A 20,012-nucleotide genomic window follows, 5' to 3' on the forward strand; every position below is an offset into this window, starting at 1 on the left:
CCATCCAGCACACAGGATGTGGGGCATCCACCAAGCTCCCTTAACAGTGGCATGGAGATCTCCTTTCTCAGTCTTTTACCTGAAATCATTCATTTTGTCTTCCCAGATCAAGCAAAGATGCTTGGGCTCCTGTTGTGTTTTGTTTTTTGTTTTTTTTTAACAGCTTTGGACACCAAGGGGTCAGGAGTGGCATGGGATGAGGACCTGGCCCTGGGCATGTCATTCCTGGTGCTCCCAGCTTCATTTTAGCTGAAGCACCAACTCCCACTTCATAGTTCTCCCATGATAACTTCCTGTCTGTGAATGCTGTTGCTTTTGGTGAGTTTTATTCCAGTTTCACCAAGTATCACAGGTGACAGTGAAGAGTATGTGAGGCTCTTCTAGTAGCACATAGAAGATCTGAATGTTTTGCTTATATCTTAAAAACAGAGCAGTAAATTCGTTTGCTACAGACGTACAGTGAAGTTAATCTCTGGTGACACCTCGTGGGAAAAGAAAACCTCAGCCTTGCGTGCCTACATAGGATCTTTAGGTGTGATTGAAGGATGGGGAGGAGGGGAGAGACACACTGTTTTTTAACAGGAATGAGGAACACTCGGTTAGTCACTCCATCCATAATCTTTGAAAAGACAATAACAAAGAAATTCATCATTTCATAATGATTTTAAGCAACTTGAAGAGACACTTGAGTCCTGTTCTTCTGAAAAGCAGAAGAGCAAATCTGTGGTGCCTGTCCTGATTTTTCTGAAGCCCTTTGCCAGCACTGATATTTGCTCAAAGCAAATGTGAAAATCTCTTGACTCAGAACAGTAGTTATTTCAGTTCTCTTTGCAGCATTTCAAGTCATCAAGCATTGATTAAAGCTGTCAGGTAGATTTTTTACTGTCTTGGAGGATTTATTACTGAAATACTCTGGAGCATAAGGATCATTTTTGAAAAGATTGTATATAGCAGTTTTTGGTGGATCTGCCCTTGATCTTTTAGTGCTTTTTTTAAACAGATGATTAAAAATTAAAATGTTCGTGCCTCTTTGGACTTGGGAACAGCATAGAAGTTTTTGAACAAACAGAATGTTGTTCTCTGGTGCATAGGTAGGAGTTAGTGAATCATCAAATTCTGCAGTCCAGCTTTTTGTGGAGATCTAATACCACTCATGAAAGGTCTGGAGAGGCCAATTGACTCTAACATCTGTTTAGTGTCTATATCCTTTAGCAGTATTCTGGCTATTAATCATAACATCAAAGCAATTATTGTGTGAAACTTGAGAAGCTGATAACTAGTCTTGGATTCACAGTTCTTATTGTTTTCTCCATGTCTTGTGGAGGAAACCTCCTGGTGGGTTTTGCAGCCTCACTCTTTCCCTGACCACAGAACTTTGCTTGGGAAGCAAATTCCCAGTAGTCTGCTATGTTCAAAAGCAGCTTCAGCATCTCCTGGCAGCAGCAATTGTCCATTCACCCATTCTCTTCCATTTCTGCAGTTCACAGAAGCATAGAATCACAGAATGGGTTGGGTTGGAAGGGGCCTTTAGGATTGGAACGGCATAGGCTAGTAAACCCACTAACCCATGGGCCATATAACCCAAGGCCACGTCAGCTGAAACGGATATTGTTGTCTGCATTCATTTGGTAGATTTGCTACTTAGGGTCAAAATCTGTGACCCCAGATAAGCAACAGGCCAGAACAGTTCAGATGACAAATTGAGAAAGCATCCAAAAGCTGTGGTAAAGACCAGAATGCCCCAGTCTCTTTTGTGAGAGGGCAACATAGAAGCACACTCTCCATCCTGGCCTGGGAGCAAAGACAACTGGTAGGTTCATGGGTGTTTATCTCATAGATCAGGCCCTGTGGATGACTTATGGGTCCATCCTACACCGTTTTGTACTACCATGAGAAATGCTCAAGTTAAATAACTAACTTAGTGGCTATTTCTCCATGCTCTTTTCAGTTGGAGGGGGAAGAAACTGTGGGCTCCTGGCCCAGGGAGCTCATGAGAGCTTTACTGTCCTGAGGCTGATGGGGTTGGAAAACAAGCCTAGTAACCCTGTACCAATATTTCCCCAAATCTGGTTTATTTCTTAGGAATGTCTTGTAGCACAAACTGTGCTGAATATGTGTGTAGACATGGCCTCTGCATACTCCCATGGAGAAAACCTGTACAAAACCTCCAGCTGGCATCTTCCTGAGCTTCTTTTACTCTTGGTGAGGAAACTCGGGATGCAGCATCTCTTACCTCTCACAAAACATAAAAATAGAAGTATGATGATGAAAAACATTCAACCCAACTCACCCGAAGGTGCCTCCTTAATGGAACTACTTGCGTAATTAAGCATTTGGAAAACAAGAGCTTAAATCTGAAGCACTTTGATGCTCATATTTTGCTGGAGGGGAGAAGCAAATAGAGATGCTGCTAACATACAGATATTTTCTAATCCACAGTGGGGATTTATGTTGCAAATTTGTTTACATAAGTTCTCCAATATAATTTTGACAAAACACATTTAAAATGTAACAACTTTATTTCTACCTTTTGCAGCTCATTTTACCTTAACTTTTTTAGTTGCTAAGACATTGTTTCCCAGGTGTCTGCTTGCTTTCTCTTGTTACCTGCAGGCTTGAACGCTGCATAAATAATAACATGCAATATAAAACATGAAATATTATCAGTACCAACTCATTAAAAGTACCAGCTTATTCAAAAGAAGCATCAGTCTTCCTGAAAAAATAGCAAGCTAGATGTATGTAAGAAATGGGGTTTTATGGTCACACAGAACTTGTGTCAGAAGTTGTTAATTTACATCGCGGTGTTCAATTTAACATCACCTTCTACATTACTATACTTGAGGGAGTTACTTGAAAGTAACTGTGCTATTTAAAAAGCCTCTGAAGAGTCATTTGTATAAGTGCCTCTGTCAGTGAAAATCTCTGATTTTGTAGGTTGGTAAATGCATTGTAAATTGCTCTTCTTCATCAGTAGAGCCACGCCGTGTATTCTGAATGGTAGAATGAGGAAGGTACTTACAATTTCAGACTCTCTAGTCAGCTGTGCCCTTCTGCAGGGCTAAAAGGCAAACCGCCATCTTCTTTGCTGTACTTTTGCTCTTCACCCACCCACATGGCTTAGTAGTGATTTGTGAAGAGATCTTTGTGTCCATGCCGAACATGGATAAACACTCTCAGGACAATGCTGACATTTTTTCACTCTAGTTAGTAATAGCATCAGTTAGCTCAGGAACAGCTTGGTATTAATGTGGCTACAACTTACGGACCTTTAGCTATTACCTGCAAAGCACTCTGGTGTTCTTAGTGAATGTAAGAGTTAACACAGCATTATGCGTGCACTGCCTTTCTGTAGCCATGTCCCGCCAAGTCCCTTAGGGAAACATGTAATCTTTTTGCTGAGCCTACAGGCTGAACAGGGAAAGCTACCAAGGACCCTTTCAAGAGGACATCACCTTTTGGGGCATGTATGTGAGTAAATTGTTGCAGTCTTCTAATAATTGAAGCAGGGTTCATAGGAAGAAGAGCAAGAAACCTTTTTCAAAGGCATGGAGTAATAGAACAAGGGATACTGACTGCTGTTGTCTTTCTTCTTTGCTGAAAAGTGAAGAGGCAGAAGGATGAGAGGGACTAACACACCTCAGTGCAACAACTTTCAGTGGAGCATTTCTCTCCAAAATAGCGATGAAGGAATTACTGAGTTTACAAATTCTCCTTAGGGTTTTCTTGAAAGTTACAGTGAAATGAAATGCCACCTTCTACAAAAGCATTGGTTTCCCAATGGAGTAAACCATCAGGAGCCCTTTCTAACCCATAGAGGCTTTCAGATGCTCTTAGCTGCATTCCAGGCGGTTTGCACTTTTCACAGCTTTGCCACTGGAGGTCACTAGGGAACCAATAAAAAGTACAGCACTGGGTGCTGAAAGGAAAAAGGTGATTTCCTAAATCCTTCAAGAATTAACACTTCTTGAACTGAAGATTACCTTTAAATGGAATTGAACAGGGAAATGCATTATGTTGATGTTTCTCAAATTTACAGTGAAATATAGTGAGTAAACAGCTGGTAAACTAATGATTTGTAAGTTATTATTAAAAGTAAAAAATTACCAAGCCAAGTATGCTTCGATCAAGCAATAATACAGCACTTCTCCAAAGAAAGCCAAAAGAGGAAAAGACAATCACCTCTAAAAGTGCTTATTGAAGTCACAACGATGTGACAAGAAAATGCCAAAAAGACATGTAAGGCATTGGGGAAAAGTTTGTGTGGGAAATTTCACACTATGACATTTCTGATAGGAGAAATATTTCAGGGAGAAGAAATAAACTCTGTTTATTTTGTGTCACTCACCTCACTACCCCCATTTTCTCTTAATCCATATTTATCACTAGCTTAAACTTCTCAGCATATCTCCTTGTGCAGCTCTACCTTGCTCTTTACTTTTAACTTATTATTTATAGAGTGTCATTTGATTCGATTCTGGTAGCTTCTAAAGGCCTTCTTCAGCTGAAATCTCCTGGTAGCTCTCTTCTGATTGACTGGTTCCTTCTCATTAGGTATTGATAGCTGGGATTTTTTGGCTTGTTTGTTTGTTTGTTGTGGTGGTGGGTTGTTTTGTTTGTTTGTTAGTTGGTTGGTTGTTGGCTTTTTTTTTGTTTGATTTGTTTTTTGGAGGCTGAGGGGAAGGTACTGTTAGGGTGCTGAGCGAAGGCAGAAACTTTCCTTCAGTGTGTGGGACTGTGCTCATCAATGCTCACGAGCTACTGGGCCTGATCTCTTCCACCAAAAGAAAAACTGCATACCCTTGGCATATCAGTAGTGTCAGTCTAGACCTGGATTGGGCAGGGGGATGTTGCACCCACTATCTGAGTTGGTGCCTCTTGATGAGGCTCTGTGTAGTGATTTAGATGTCGCATGACCACATAAAGGGCTTGTAGGAAGTGTGCAGACTGTATATCAGTAAAGAGGGCAAATGAGGTATCAGTGGGGCTTCTCTTGAGACATAAGCCGGACTTGTGAGGTTGAAGGGATGGCTAGAGGCTGCACTGGATGGAATGCTGGAAGGATTCTCCCCTGAGGGAGTTTGTTATAGTTCATAACTTCCAGCACCAGGATAAATGTTACACCATTCTTGCTCAGACCTGAATGTGGAGAGTTGGTATTGAGGCCCAATAGGCATGGGAGGGGAACAGAGGCTGTAAATGGATGCTTCCAAGCTAACTGGCTCCAGATGAAGCATCAACACTAAAAAGAAACAGCAAGTGTTAGCAGCTGGAGGTCCTTCTCCTTTAGGGGATAGAGACACTAGTCCATGTACCGGATATACTGTCATGGGAGGTTTTCTGCTTGACAAGTGACAAGATTGTGGGTATTGCAGAAGCATGGCCAAAATTCATCTTGTCCGATGAGCATTACCTCCTTGTTTGCTCACTCGTGTGACTATCAACTATACTCCCGTGGGAGCAAAATAGGAGTAACTACTGTTAATCCTGGGGATTAACAGCTGGTAATATGACTGTTACTAGAGGTAGTGCTTCAACTTTCATCGCCACAGGTCAATCTTCGAGGAAAAAAGGAAATACAGAAGCCATTTAACAAGGTGGAATAATCGCATCTCTGCCAACAGGTTTGTAAATCAGGCAAGGAGAGATTTAAGCTTGATATCTCAGAGAACAGTGATAACAGCTTACAGTAAGTAATGTGGTTCTATACTTGGTGGTCCAGTGATAGTGGATACAGACAGAGCTGCCTGTAGTTCCTGACTTCACTTCCAACATAAATGATTCTAAGACCACGTTTGAGCATGTTAACTATCTCCCAAGATGGATATAATGTTCTGAAGTTTTGGGCAATACTGATGTATTCATCAGGTTCAAAAATCATCTATCTTCCTGTGAAGAAATGAACATAGATCACCAAAAGCAATCTACTCACCACAGGCACAAGTGGTCCACTCAGTTATTGGATGCATATATGTTCTACTTTAGAACTATCACGCCAAGTGTTTCGAAACTTTGATTCCATAAATGTGTGAGGACTCAACTTTATAGATCCAGAATTATCCCATACCGAATTCAACAACTGCCTGCCACTATGGAATACAGTGGTCCTGACATGGCACACTCTGGGACTGTAAAAGTTTTGGAGAGGTATATTCCAGACAGAACAGTGACATAAATGTTTATTCAAAAATAACACAGATATGAATAAAAATATTGCAGGTTTGCCTAAACTAATGATTTACTCTGCAATTTCCTTTTCTGCCTATATTTGACTTCAGTTGTATCCAATTACTCTGCTTCCTCCTCCTCTTCTAAACTAGCAGTTCCTGTGAAGACAGTTTAAAAAAAATAAACAGAAAGCTGAAATGAATTTTGTAATAAAACACTGGAAAACAATTCTAGTAGCCTAAAACATAATTCCGGAATCATGCTGTCTACTCCAGCCTTAACTCCTTTGTTACCAATTCTTGAACTTAACTGACACAAATTGTTTCTTAGCTGGCAGACAGACTCTGTACACACACACACACACTGACTGCCAGCCAGTCTGTATGTAACTCAGGAACAGCTAAAGAACATCTTCTGTTCAGAGGAGTTTCATAGAAACATGAAGTTAGAAGGATGGAATTGCTATGTGGTAAAAATGATGGTCACGGGACAGAGAATATAAACCAGCAAAAAATATGATTTTTTGCTACACCCACTCCTCACAGTCCACATATTTTCAAATCATTTCCTCTAACTGTAATTTAACCTTGATAAATATAAAGACAAGGGGCACAATATATTGCTAATTAATTATGGCAGTATTATGATGAAAAAAAAATGGAAAATCCAGCTCTCTGATTCTAGAAATAAAGAATTTTAAAGACCTTCAAAAATACCTATTGTATTCCTGTGTTCTCACACATTAGAATATGCATTTATACAATCTCTAACAGATGCGTGGATACATTTGCCCTTAAAAAAATACTACTACTAAAAACCAACCAAAAAAAAAAAAATGAGTGTCCCAGATCTACTTTATGTAGTAGGCCTACATTCTGTTGGAATCAAGTTCAGTAAAAATTATTTGAGTCCAGCAGACTTTGAGACAAATCAAGCTCAATGAATTCTTGCCAAGTCCAAAGCTGAGCTATGCAGGAAGCCAGCTTCTGTTTCTGCTGGATCTGATCCCAGCTGAGGGATCCTGTGAGATGTCAATTGTAAACACCTGATCAGCTCATTGGCTAGTCTGCGCTGAAGGAAAAGATCACCTTCAGAGGTGATGAGTGAAAAATGAGATCAAGTTAATTAACAGAATTCCAAGACCTGCCCTTAATGTTTTTGTTATACCTCTATGCAATATTCAAGGTTTTTTTTACAGCCTTTCTGATTGCTGCTTTGCTTTGATTTATTATTAAATGTGTTGACTACAGATGGAGAAATTTATCTAATGTTTTCCTACATCAGAAGTTTGTAAATGTTAACATTTAACAAATGCAAAAAACACAGTTGAATGGAGGCTTATAAGTTATGTATGGGTAAACACAGATGCTTCCTTTTATGTTGCCTTTTTGTAATTTTGAATAAAAACAGGCTTCTGAACTGCCTGGAAGAAAACCTGAGCATCCAAATTTCAAAGCTCTTTGCCTTTTAAGAGGAACAATCAGTGAGACACTAGCCTTTGTGTTATGATTTGTCTCTCCAAATCATAACATATAACAATACCTAAGACTTGTTTCTTATTTAACTTGAGAGGACATAGAAGATACAGTTCTATTCACAATACAAAAATCATGTGTTCAAAAATACCTGAATTCCCCAGGCTACTCTCATGTTTGTACGAAACAAAGCTTTCAAATGTGATCACTTTTAAACTCAGCTCCTCAAGTGCTGTCAACATTGTATTGCACAGGTAATGCTGCACTGCAGTATCACTGATTTGTACTGGTTAATATATGAATTTGACTACTCAAAACCAGTTTACAGCTTTAGAAGGGTTCTATCCCCATGTTTTCTTTAGCCTGATAACAGGCCACCCGGTAGCATCCAACTGACATGCATCATTTCCAAACCTGATTGTACATGGAAGAACAAGCACATGTCCATCATTCCTCACCTTAGTACATTCCTCCTTCATTTTCTCCTTCCCCTATTTGCTCATCTTCTGCATCCTTTGTTGGATGCAACCCTTTTGCATAAAGGAACTGACACAAACTGAGTAAAGCTCAAGTACAACAGCCACAGGTGGCAGCACTGTGCTCACTTCACTGTGCTCAGCAGATTCATCAGTGACAGAAATATGAGAAATTAGAAATTCTGAAGAAAATTAATTTTTACAAATTTGTACTCAGTCATCGTTTTCATGCCACAACTAATAACGGAGTGAACTCCTAAGACTTTACTCACTTGAGAAAACCCACACATATTTTTGCAACAACTTATAATCAAGTTTGTATAAAAGGTGATGACATAGACTAAAATGATTCACAGGCTTCCCAAGATAGTTGTATCATATTATGCTATGGGAGATAGAACAAGTGTACATATATACTGTCACGTTTACGAACAGGCCCAGAAACCCCCAGTATTAAGTGTAGGGTAAAAAACGTGAGGGAAAAAAAAAAAATCCCTCTCACAGTATTCAAAATTAGGTATGAAAAACATGGCTTCACAGGATAGTCAAAACACAGGGTTTCTAGACATCCATCAGAACAAACCTGCATTTGCTGCTTCATTGGGAGCAGGTGCTTTTTCCTCGTTGGGTGCCCAGAGTATTAATTTAGTAATTTCTTTTGCTTTCCACGTTGGCTCAGCAGGTAAAGGAGACTCCTCCTCTTCTTCATCTTCTTCCTCCCCTTTAACCTAAAAGACAACTCTCAACATCCAGGATCTCTTCTTCTAAGTATTAAAGGAGTAGATAAGATGATGAATTTGTGTATTAAATGCTCTTTACCTGGGCTCAAATGGCAACATGACAGGCTTTTAAAGCACTGACAGGAGGAGGAAATTCAATGGCAAATCTCGCAAGAAAACTATGCTTTGAACCTTGTTGAAACTGGCTGACCAATATGGCTGATCTATGCTTGCCCATTTTCTTTCTTAAAGATAAAATTTTATCTCTCCCTCGAAAAGAATAGCTGAGAGGGATCTATTCAAGCATTGTTTCTCTCAAAGGAATATTGTTCCATTTCTTAAGGTAACAGCCAAATACCACTGATAAAAAAAAAATAAAAAAATACTGGTCCAGTGCAGAGACAGAAAAATAAAAATGCAAATTTTGGAAAAGGTAAAATGCATACAGTAGAAGAAAGTTGAAACTTAGTGAAATTATATGATGAAACAAATGTTGTATTAGAGAATTTGAAGGATGTTGAATTAGATGATTAGAAGGATGGACTGTTCAGTGGATTAGGAATTGGCTGGCTGTACGCAGCCAAAGGGTTGTGATTTAATGGTTCTGTGTCAGGGTGGAGGCTGGTCACAAGCAGTGTCCCTCAGGGGTCGGTCTTGGGACCAGAGCACTTCAACATCTTCATCAGTGACATAGATGATGGCATCAAGTGCACCCTCAGCAAGTTTGCAGATGACACCAAGCTGAGCGTTGCAGTCGATACATTGGAGGGAAGGGAAGCCATCCAGAGGGACCTGGACAGGCTGCAGAAGTGGGCCCATGAAAATCTAATGAGGTTCAATAAGGCCAAGTGCAGGGTGCTGCTTTTGGGTTGGGGCAATCCCAGGTATACAAACTGGGGGAAGACCTCCTTGAGAGCAGCCCTTTGGAGAAGGTCTTGGGGGTCATGGTGGATGAGGAACTGGACATGAGCCAGCAGTGTGTGCTTGCAGCCCAGAAGGCCAACTGTGTTCTGGGCTGCATTAACAAAGGGGGGGTCAGCAGGGAGAAGGAGGTGATTGTTCCCCTCTACTCAGCTCTTGTGAGGCCCCATCTGCATTAACGCATCCAGGCCTGGGGTCCCCAGCACAAGAAAAATGCAGAGCTCTTGGAATGAGTCCAGAGGAATGCCAGTAAGATGATCAGGGGGCTGCAGCACCTCTCCTGTGAGGGAAGGTTGAGAGAACTGGGCTTGTTTAGCTTGCAGAAGAGAAGGCTCCGGGGAGACCTCATTGTGACCTTCCAGTACTTGAAGGGGAATGTCTGTTTACAAGGGTGGACAGTGACAGGACAAGGGAGAATGAGACAGGGGAGGTTTAAGTTAGATATCAGAAGGAAGTTTTTCACAGAGGATGGTGATGCACTGGTTGTCCAGGGAGGTTGTGGATGCCCCATCCCTGGAGGCATTGAAGGCCAGGCTGGATGTGGCTCTGGGCAGCCTGGTCTGGTGGTCCTTTTCAACCCAGGCCATTCTATGAATTTTTAAAGAGCATGTAATGGGAATTAATGTGTTGGACATTAGAGGTATAAAGTTCAGGTATAACATGGAATATTTTCTTGAAATGAAAATATTAACATACATTTCTTATCTCAATAGCTATTTTGTATCATATTAATCAGAAAGACTTAGGAAAGTTCATGAGTGAAGAGTGAAGGAGAGAAGAAGAAGTGAAGAAGAATGAAGGAAGGAAGAATGAGCCCTGATCCCATCTGCTTTTACAATTAGTAGTTGTGAAAATTAAGCTTCTTACAGGACCAGGAAAATTATGGGACATGTTTCTAAAACAAGAAACTTGCAAATTACATTTTGCTGATGTAACATCAAGCAATTCAGAAATTCAATAATAAATATTTTCTTTGTTTTCCCATTTTCAGAACAAAGTACAACACCAGTTAAATTTACAGACAAATATCTATGTTCTTGTGTGGTTTAAAACCACATAAACCTAAAATATTTTGGGCAGATCCTGATTCTTCTGAAGTTTAAGAAGAAAGCATTACTATCTGCAAGCAGGGCAAAAATCACATCATATAGTTGTCTAAGCTTACACAGTGGGGAAGATACATTAAAAAGCAGAATTAAACCTTATTTAGTACTGAAGAAACCACAATTTTGCACCTTTTTTTTGGCTAGTTAAATCTAGGACACCCTGTATGTATTGATGTTAAAGTATTTTATATATTAATTAACAGTAATTTACTGAGTTATCCGATATTCAGTACACCATTCAATATTTGTTTTACCTCTTCTGGCAGTATGTATTCACCATGCTGTTCACATCCAATGTCAAAGATGTATTTACCACCACCTACGGGCTGCACAAAGAGATGCAAAGAAGTCAGTAGAACTATAAAGTTAGGAAATTCTACACATATAAATGTAAAATATGCTTTACTACAAAATTCATAGATTAGTCAATAACAACACTAATACAAGAGACAGGCAGGTATAAGTCCAACAGAGGGCCACAAAGATGAACAAGGGACTGAAGCACTTCTCCTTTGAGGAGTGGCTGAGAGAGCTGGGACTGTTCATCCTGAGAAAGTAGAAGCTCAGTGGGAATCCCATCAGTGTCCTTCCATCTGAAGGGAGGATGCAAAGAGGATGGAGTGAGGCTCTTTTCAGTGGCGCATAGTGCCAGAACAAGAGGCAGTTGGTACAAAATGGAACACAAAAGGTTCCATTCAAACACCAGGAAGCACTTCTGTGCTGTGAAGGTAATGGAGCACTGGCAGAAGTTGCCAGAAAAGTTGTAAAATCTCCCTTCTTGGAGATCTTCAAAGTGTGCCTGGACATGGTACTGGACAACCTGCTCTGAGTGTCCCTGATTGATCAGGGGTTTAAAGTGAATGACCTGTATGGGACTCTTCCAACCTTAACCATTCTGTGATTCTGTAATACTGTTTGAAGGCAAAGTTACAGACACTTGGCTTTCTTCCTTGCAGATCAATTCAGTTTTATCTGCTACATTTATGGTACAAGCAATACTATGCAAGAACATGATGTAGCTTGTCATTTTAAGTGCAAACAGATCATATTAAGAAAGTTTTATGCTAACTGTTCAAATTAATTAAGCATTTTCTAGCACACTTACATTTCCTTTCAAAAACTTGCCCCTGTATCTGTGATTTAGGTGGATAAGCTCTGCTTCTCCTTCCTGGATTCCATTTACCCAACCACCAACATACATAGATCCAGTGTCTTTATAGGTGTATGTACCTTGTCCATGCCTAGGGAGGAAAAAAAAATTGTTTTATCTTATGAAATATGAAGAACATGGGATATTGTTATACTTAAGGTATTAAAACTATATTTTTAAGTGGCTGAAATGGCTCAAGTTGGGCTAAATTGTAAATGCCACCCAGTAGCATTTGATTTGCTGCAGTCAGACACACTTTGAAAATAACCAATATTCATCATATTGTGATGCTACAGAGAGTGACTTCAAACATCACTGAAAGAACAAAACAAACCTGTTGTCCTTAAACCATTCTCCAGCATAAGTGTCTCCATTTGGGTAGGTATATTCTCCATAGCCATGTTTCTGATCATCTACCCAGCTTCCTTTAAAAAGAACATATCAATAACACAGTGAGAAGTGGTATATTTAGTCATGTGATATAGCAGTCAGTTTGTAAAATTGTCATACATTAATTCAACTGAGTGGAGAATACACCTCATTAGAGAAGGAAAAGAAAACTATGACACCATTATGACTGACTGCTAAAACAAATCCTGTTCTTTCACACTGAACACAAAAAAACTCATGTAAATGGGAAACATTTGTTGATTAAAATCTAAGCATATCTGATTTGCATATCAGTATTTAAGTATGTCAATGTTAATATCAAAACAGATTAAATCAAAGAGGCACTGATATTCTGTGGCAAAGAAAAGGATGATTTATTATACATCTGACAAATGGATGAGAATTTTGATGGATGAGATGAACCATCATTAGACACAACAGGGTAGATAGCAGCTCCATATGCAAGACTATCCAGTAACTTTCCACCTTCCGACCTGAGTATAAGGGTAGGAACAATTCAACGTTAGAGGCAAAGACAATTCTAATGTTTTCACTTGGGATGGTTTTCTTCCCCTATTGAGATACTATCTTCTTTGCTCTTTGTTATCAAGGAAAGGCTTCCCCATACACAGAGTTTCCAAGTTCTGTTATCTGTCTTTGCCAACTCTGCCTTCTTGTTCCCTGCTCATTTACTTCCACTGCCTTCATTATGCTTTTTTGCCTCTTAAGCAATAGCTATAAAATCAGTACAAAGAAGATGATATGAAAACAGAGGCCCATGGTATTTGTCATCTCAACTATATTAATCCTGGCTTAAGACATATCCTGTTAATTCCCATCTCTAGGTGTCACAACAGACTCATTAGCAGGGTCTGTTGTGATGAGATGAGGGTAAATGCTTTCAAACTAAAACCAGAGAGATTTAGGCTGTATATAAGGAAGACATTTTTTGCAATGAGGATGATGAAGCACTGGAACAGTTTGCCTAGAGAGGTGCTGGATGTCTCATCCCTGGACACATTCAGGGTTAGGTTGGATGGGGCTCTGAGAACCTGATGTAGCTGTAGGTGTCCCTTTTCATTGCAGGGGAGTTGGACTACATGACCTTTAAGGGATCCTTCCAACTCAAATAATTGTATGAGTCTATACTGAACACAGCAATTCTAATCATCATACATATGATTAGATACGAGCAATTATACCCTCTTCTATCAAGATTGCACCAGATTAGACATGATGCTTGGCATTTCTCAGGACGTGTAATGCCTCACTTGAAATAAGGACATGTCTAGAATAAATTGCTACTAAATACCACACTTATCAGAGTATTTCAAGTAAATCCCCATGAATAAATAAATAAATAAATAAATAAATAAATCTGCTCTTGGAGCTCATAGTAAAAAAGGAATAACGGGAAAATGTTTTATAGCAAATGTATCTTTTTAAAATAATCTCTACTTTGCTATCTTCTTGCATTCCAGGAGCTGGAGAAACACGTCTTTTCAATTACAGAAATCTGTGCAACCATGTTCAGTGTTTTTACCTTCATATTTTGATCCATCTGGATAATAAAATGTACCTTGGCCATGCTTTTTATTTTGAAGATATTCTCCAATGTAGCAAACACCAGATTTAAATCTGTAGGTCCCCTAAAAGATATTTGATATAGGTAAAAGACTTGTCAGTTCTCACTCATTTCAGTATAGTGCAGAGACTCACAGAACTGCAGAAACACAACCACACAGCCACTGTCTGGTTACTGTCTCACCTGCCCATTTCTGAGATTGTGCTCGTATTCACCCTCATACTTATCACCATTGGGCAGCACTGCTTTCCCATGTCCGTGCCGTTCACCTTCATTATTGCGGTCACCATCATACTCCTAATCAAATGCAATTAGAAAAATTGTTTAAGAGCAATAGACCTGCTTGAAATCAACCTAATTAGAGGAAGCCATGTTTTCTCAAAGGTGCTCCAGCTGTGCTCCAAGCAGAGCATGCAGGAGAGCCTGGCCAGCGTGTGCTGCTTCTCCGCAGGCTCTCCCCTCAGATCCCAGCACACAGGGCCCTTCTTTCCTTCTTGACTCATTGCTGGGAAGCATGGATGACCTGTGAAGAAAATAGGTCCCAGCCAAAATAGCTCAGCCCTCCCTCTGGTGTAGCACCCTGAGATCTCCCCACGGGGCCTACGGTATCAAAGCCCCCACAAGCAGTAGCTTCTCTCTTCCGTTCCCCGCCCTGCCCCGAGGCCCCGCTCCCTGCCGAACCCCCAGGTAAGGCTCGGCCTCCTCGTCGCCCTCCTCGTCGCTCTGTTCCGACATGCTGCTGCCTCCGCGTCTCAGCCGTCGTGATGGCAACCGGGCACGCGCGTTGCGTTACCGTTATGGCCGGCGGGGGCGCGCCTGCTGTCCCGGGTGCTGAGGGCACCTCGATGAGGAGACAGCGCCGCGTTAATACAGAGTTAGATGGGTTAGAAGGGAGCTCACAGCCCACCCACCCCACCCCCAGCCGTGGGCAGGGCTGCCCCCCTCCAGCTCAGGCTGCCCAGGGCCCATCCAACCCGGCCTTGAGCGCCTGCAGGGATGGGGCACCACAGCTTCTATGGGCAGCTGTGCCAGCGCCTCACTGCCCTCTCAGCGAAAGATTTCCCCCTAGTATCTAATCTAAATCTCCCCGTCTAAATTTAAAGACACTCTCCCTTGTCCCATCGCTGTCAACCAATAAAAAGTCACTCCCTCTCCTGCTTAAATGTTCCCTCCAAGTGCTGGGACCCTGCAATGAAGTCCCCCTGGAGCTCTCTCTTCTCCAGGCTGCTCAAGCCAAGTTCCTCCAGCCTCTCTCCACAGGAGAGGTGCTCCAGCCCTCTGAACATCTTTGTGCCCTCCTCTGGTCCCTCTCCAACAGCTCCCATCCTTCTTGTGCTGGTGATCCCAGGTCTGGACACAGTACTCCAGATGGGGCCTGGTGAGGGCAGAGCAGAGGGGGACAATCCCTCTCCCTGCTGGACACCCCTCTTCTGATGCAGCCCAGGATACCATTGGACTTCCAGGCTGTAAGAACATGCTACTGGCTCATGTCATGTTTTTCATTCACCAGGACTCCTAAGTCCCTCTCAGCAGGGCTGATCTCAAGGAATTATTGTCCCAATCTGAACACATATCGTGCACTGCCCTGACCCAGCTTCAACACCTTGCACTTGGCCTCGTTGAACCTTATTAGGTTCACATAGGCCCACTTTTTGAGTTTATCAAGGTCCCTCTGGATGGCACCCCTTCCTTCTATTGTACCAAATGCACCACTCAGTTTGGTGTTGTCCACAAACTAGCTGAAGGTACACTCAATCCCGCTGTCTATGTCATTAATAAAGATATTAAAGAATACTGGTCCTGGGATGTACATCTGGTGGACACAACTCATTACCAGCTCCACTTGGGCATTTCATTGTGTTTCAAATGTGAGCTGCAGCATGCTAGATCAATCATTCTTATAAAATTAATTTATTTACTTCAGTGCAAAGCAATTCTTTGTTATTCTTTAGGAAAATACTCTAGAAACCTTCCCTAGCTAAGGAAGTTATTAGTCACTAAAGGAGCTACTGGTCATTAAGGGAGTTTTACTGGTCACTCCATCATAGCTCATGCCTGCTTCTTGCAGATTTGTGGGCAGGTTGCCTTACTAAATGCAAGGAGTCATTTGCTTCTCTGTGACAGCACTTCAGGCAAGGACTAGGGGTCTGTCAGTGACACAGAACTCTGCGTGAGGATGGAGTGGACCAAAGGGCCCCCAGAGTTCCCTTCTCACCACAGCCACCATGTGATGGCATGGGGCAGCAAAACTACCTCGCTGTCACGTTGTGTGGTAACTTAGTGGCTGAGGTTTCACAAGAGGAGTCATGTGAGGTAATGTGGGGTGAAAAGCAGCAAACTGAGCACTGGGCAGCGGTGCTGAGGTGCCTGGGGCAGGCAGCATAAGGAGAGGTAAATGGCTGGAAAGCGGTGGAGGTCACCTTGACATCTAGGTCAAAGTTCTTCCACCCAAACCAGGAGAAAAACAGGATCTCTGAAAAAGATAAGCCGCGTGTACTGGTCATTTAGTTGTTCTCATAGGTAGAAATCGAAAGCCAGTATTGAGTTGTGTCACTTTTTAGCACGTGTCTCTTTGTTTGTCATTTTTGTAAAGATGAAAAAGGAAGAGAGCTATTGTTAAATACATCCTGTTCTTAGCTAATAGGAACCCCTCGGGCTCCTGAGTTATCATTCAGTCATTACTTTGAGAGTGCTTTCTGTCTGAAATCTTTAAGAATGCTGAAATGAAATTTTGTTAGCTGGCATAGCAATAGACAGCTATACATTTATTAACTCAAAACTGAGTGGTTATTTCTCTTTCATGCAGAGCCCCAGCATTTGACAAGGAAAGTCTGATTTGCATAATGACTGCCCTGTTAATAAGTAGCTGCAGAGTATGCAAGCTACTGCTACAGCTGCTTGCCTCCTGCAGAATTCGATCTGAGTACACTTCTTCAAAGCATCAGCATTTCCTCTTTTATCCCTCTTGATGATGCTTACCTCTCTTCTTTCAACTAAGGTAGGCTAGATGCCTTTATCTACAGTGAGGCAATGTCTCTAACTATAAAAACACTACGTCTGTGAGTGGCACATTGACTGTAAGCAGACACCATGGCTCAGAGCAGTAAGGCAGAATATTTTTGGCAAGCATACAGAGGTGATCCCAGTTCAGCTCAATGACAAAAATAACCGGATGTTTTAGCTTCAAAGTTCACGTGGCCAAGGGGACAGCTGGGACAGACACAGAAAGAAACGACAAGCTATCACATAGATCCCCCTCATTATTGCTAACTTCTTGCTGGGTAGCTTGCTTCAGAGTCCTGAAGGAGGAAAGGGTCTGAGGGAGGAACAAATCACTTTGCTTGGAGTATAGCCAAGAACTTTATAACATTTAAATTTACTTTGAGCTTCAAAATGGCAGATATCGTGTCTGTAAGTTGGAATCACAAAGCTTGACCTCAGTTAAACGTATGATGCATGCTTTTAAATTTTCTATAGCTAGAAGCTGCCCTGTCAGAATGAGATAATGTCTTTTGAGAGGTATCTAAAGAACAGAAATTAAATGCTGGGGAAATATTTCATTATTTCATTAAAAAAGAAAATAAAAAATGTTCATTAACATCTTTTTCTTTATGCAAGCTAAAGACACAGGCTGATACACTGCATGATCAATACCACATACTACCAAAATTTAACCTGGAGTTCTCAGAAAGATCCGTTATCTTCCTACTGAAATTGAAATGTAAAGCAGGTTGTCTTCAGCCTTTCAGAGTAAAACTGTGGGATTAGAGCATTAAAATAATATCTAAAAGGAAGTTCTTGTTTTGTAATATACCTTTCAGGTCTTTTTATTACTCTGTTATAAATACTATCAGACACTTAAAGGATTAAAAATACTCCGAGCAGAATGTTTGCTTAGGTTCTGAAAGCAAAGGATGGATGAAGTGGAATTTACTGTGCGGTATATTTCCCCTCCAATTCAGAATGAAGCCAGATTTTGAAATGTCAAAATCTTTTGCAGAATGGCAACTCCTCTCTGCACATCTGTTTTAAGCCCCTTACAGGCAAAATAAAAGCTGCTTAGTCTGTTTGCATGCCAAGTAAAGATAACCTCTTTTTGTGCTCATAAGGAAGCCAGAAAAACAAGTGAATGACCTTCCTAGACATCCTGCTAGGCCACAACTGTCACCTTCAAGTGTGATTAATATCAGGATGCTCTGAAAGCCAGATAATTGGGAAAGAAATGGCTGTAGAAAAGCTGTTCTGGAAATACTGGCTGGACTTCTTTCAGTCTTGGCTAAATTAACCCTTAGTTTTCTCCTGCAAAGAGGCCAAGGAAGAATGCTGTATTGTATTTTATTATACTTTGCTCTCCATTCCTCTGACTTTACTTGTAATTTTGAAGCACGGAGCACAATCCATTCTTCAGACAAATGAGAGAATTTCAAAGCCTTTCTTTTGGGTTTTCACATATATGTCTCTGCTATTCCATGTAGGAAATCATTGCTAATGTCTTTCCCCAAGGCTTTTATGACAGTCAGCATTACCACTGCTACAGAGAATGCAGTTCACATTCATGAAATAAAAAATATATTAGGGTCCATGTTAACAAAGCAATGTCAAAATTACAGTTTGGTTTGGTTTTCCTACAAGTGGATTTTGTTTAAGGGCATAAACAAACCAACCAAAACAACCAAGCAAACAAACAAACAATACTTCCAAACCTTAGCTTCTCTCTTTATCTACAGTTTGCAATGACATACAGATAAAGCAGCACAGTCATCTTCTTTTTTTCTTCTTTCTTTTTTTCTTTTTCTTTTTTTCCCCAAGACATTTGAAGTCCTAATCTGGTAACTTAGAATGAATTCAATAGAGAAGAATGAAATGATTGAGGTAGATGGGATAACTTTGCTGCCTTCTCATTCCCATCAGCTCGCATAACTTCATACTTCATCTTCTTACTCATGACAAGCAAGGCAATTGCTTTAGTGTAGGCTCTCTATTCTGGTCTGCTTTCTATTTGTAACTGTTCTGGTATTTCATTTCTATTAAGACATGCCACAGCACTCCCTTCTCACATGATTGCTTTTCAGTGACCAAGTCTGCAACCACGGAGAAATGAAGCCCCTCAGTAGCCTATCTGCCTGGTTTAATCTGTCTGCTCCTCAGAAATTGTTTATATAGCCATGTTTTGCATTTCTACTCAACCATCCAGTCAATTAAAGAGTACAAATAAAGACAAAGTAATAAAAGAAACTATGCTTTTTCCTAGTGGAAGTAGAATAAATTCTTCAAGATAAGATCCTCATAATAAATGTTCTTCTTGTTAGGTTGGCTATATCTTGCCTTATAGATTCCATTTTTAACAATACTACTTGATATCTATTTTTAAATTCTGTTTTGTCTACATTCTTGATCATTCTTCCATGAGCAAGTGGCTGAAGTACGATATAGCTTGTCTGGATCCCTAACCAGAGATCCTCCATCCTAGCTAGAGGGCCAGTGATCCCTGCACGCAGTAGCTTTCCTGGGACCTCATCCAGTAGGTTCTACTGTGATAGACACCCCTGTTGTATTTTTTTTAACAGGTCTCCTAAGAAAACATGAGGTGATGTCAAGAGTTTCACTCCTCATCCCTCTGAAAAGCCCTCACAAGTGTCAGAGTAGTGACCTACCAGATAGATCGACTTGATCTAATTTTTCTGATTCTGAACAGATAAGCAACTCCCAGTGTTCAAACAAATGCCATATTCCTAAATATCTCCTGCAATTGCAGCAATACCTGTCTTTATACAGGGGTGCAGATATAGCTTATTGCCTCTTTCATGTTCATCTTGCTACAGATTTTCTTTGCAAGTAGCCCTTAGCACTTGGGCACTGACCAGATCCAGATAAGAAAAAGGCTTTGCTGACACTGGTGTCATCTGCTGATCTCTTTTTCTGCTGTTTCTCGCTAGCTTTGTTCCAAGATTGATGTGGTAAAAATTACCAGTCTGGAAACTGTATAATCATACTATTGTGGCCCCGTGCCAGAGCTAAAAAT

General features: G+C 40.8%; 1 protein-coding gene across 4 annotated transcripts; it reads right to left on the reverse strand.

Moving 5' to 3' along the window:
- Window positions 1-6,152: 6,152 nt before the first annotated feature.
- On the reverse strand, window positions 6,153-14,753 carry RSPH1 (radial spoke head component 1). Of its 4 annotated transcripts, none has more exons than XM_085548566.1 (9): window positions 14,672-14,753; window positions 14,174-14,287; window positions 13,985-14,054; window positions 12,350-12,440; window positions 11,971-12,106; window positions 11,120-11,191; window positions 8,703-8,847; window positions 8,102-8,173; window positions 6,153-6,326 (listed from the first exon to the last, which is right to left on the reverse strand). In XM_085548566.1, exons 1-8 carry the CDS (start codon window positions 14,723-14,725, stop codon window positions 8,103-8,105), a joined length of 753 nt encoding a protein of 250 aa, XP_085404692.1. In that variant the 5' UTR covers window positions 14,726-14,753; the 3' UTR covers window positions 6,153-6,326; window position 8,102. The 4 variants fall into 4 exon arrangements, with proteins under 4 accessions (XP_085404692.1, XP_015738736.2, XP_085404703.1 ...); XM_015883250.3 differs by having other exon boundaries at window positions 13,949-14,054; XM_085548577.1 differs by lacking the exon at window positions 8,102-8,173.
- Window positions 14,754-20,012: the final 5,259 nt, after the last annotated feature.

The sequence above is a fragment of the Coturnix japonica genome, chromosome 1, assembly GCF_054131305.1.
Source record: "Coturnix japonica strain WE chromosome 1, WE-NBRP24, whole genome shotgun sequence".
In the NCBI taxonomy this organism is placed as follows: Eukaryota; Metazoa; Chordata; class Aves; order Galliformes; family Phasianidae; genus Coturnix; species Coturnix japonica.

Coding starts and splice junctions, on each gene's coding strand:
- RSPH1 (XM_015883250.3), bottom strand. CDS start 14,725: ATGTCGGAACAGAGCGACGAGGAGGGCGACGAGGAGGCCGAGCCTTAC. Junction 14,288..14,671: donor AGGCCGAGCCTTACCTGGGG/GTTCGGCAGGGA, acceptor GCATTTGATTAG/GAGTATGATGGTGACCGCAA. Junction 12,441..13,948: donor AGATGGATCAAAATATGAAG/GTAAAAACACTG, acceptor TTCTTTTTAAAG/GAAGCTGGGTAGATGATCAG.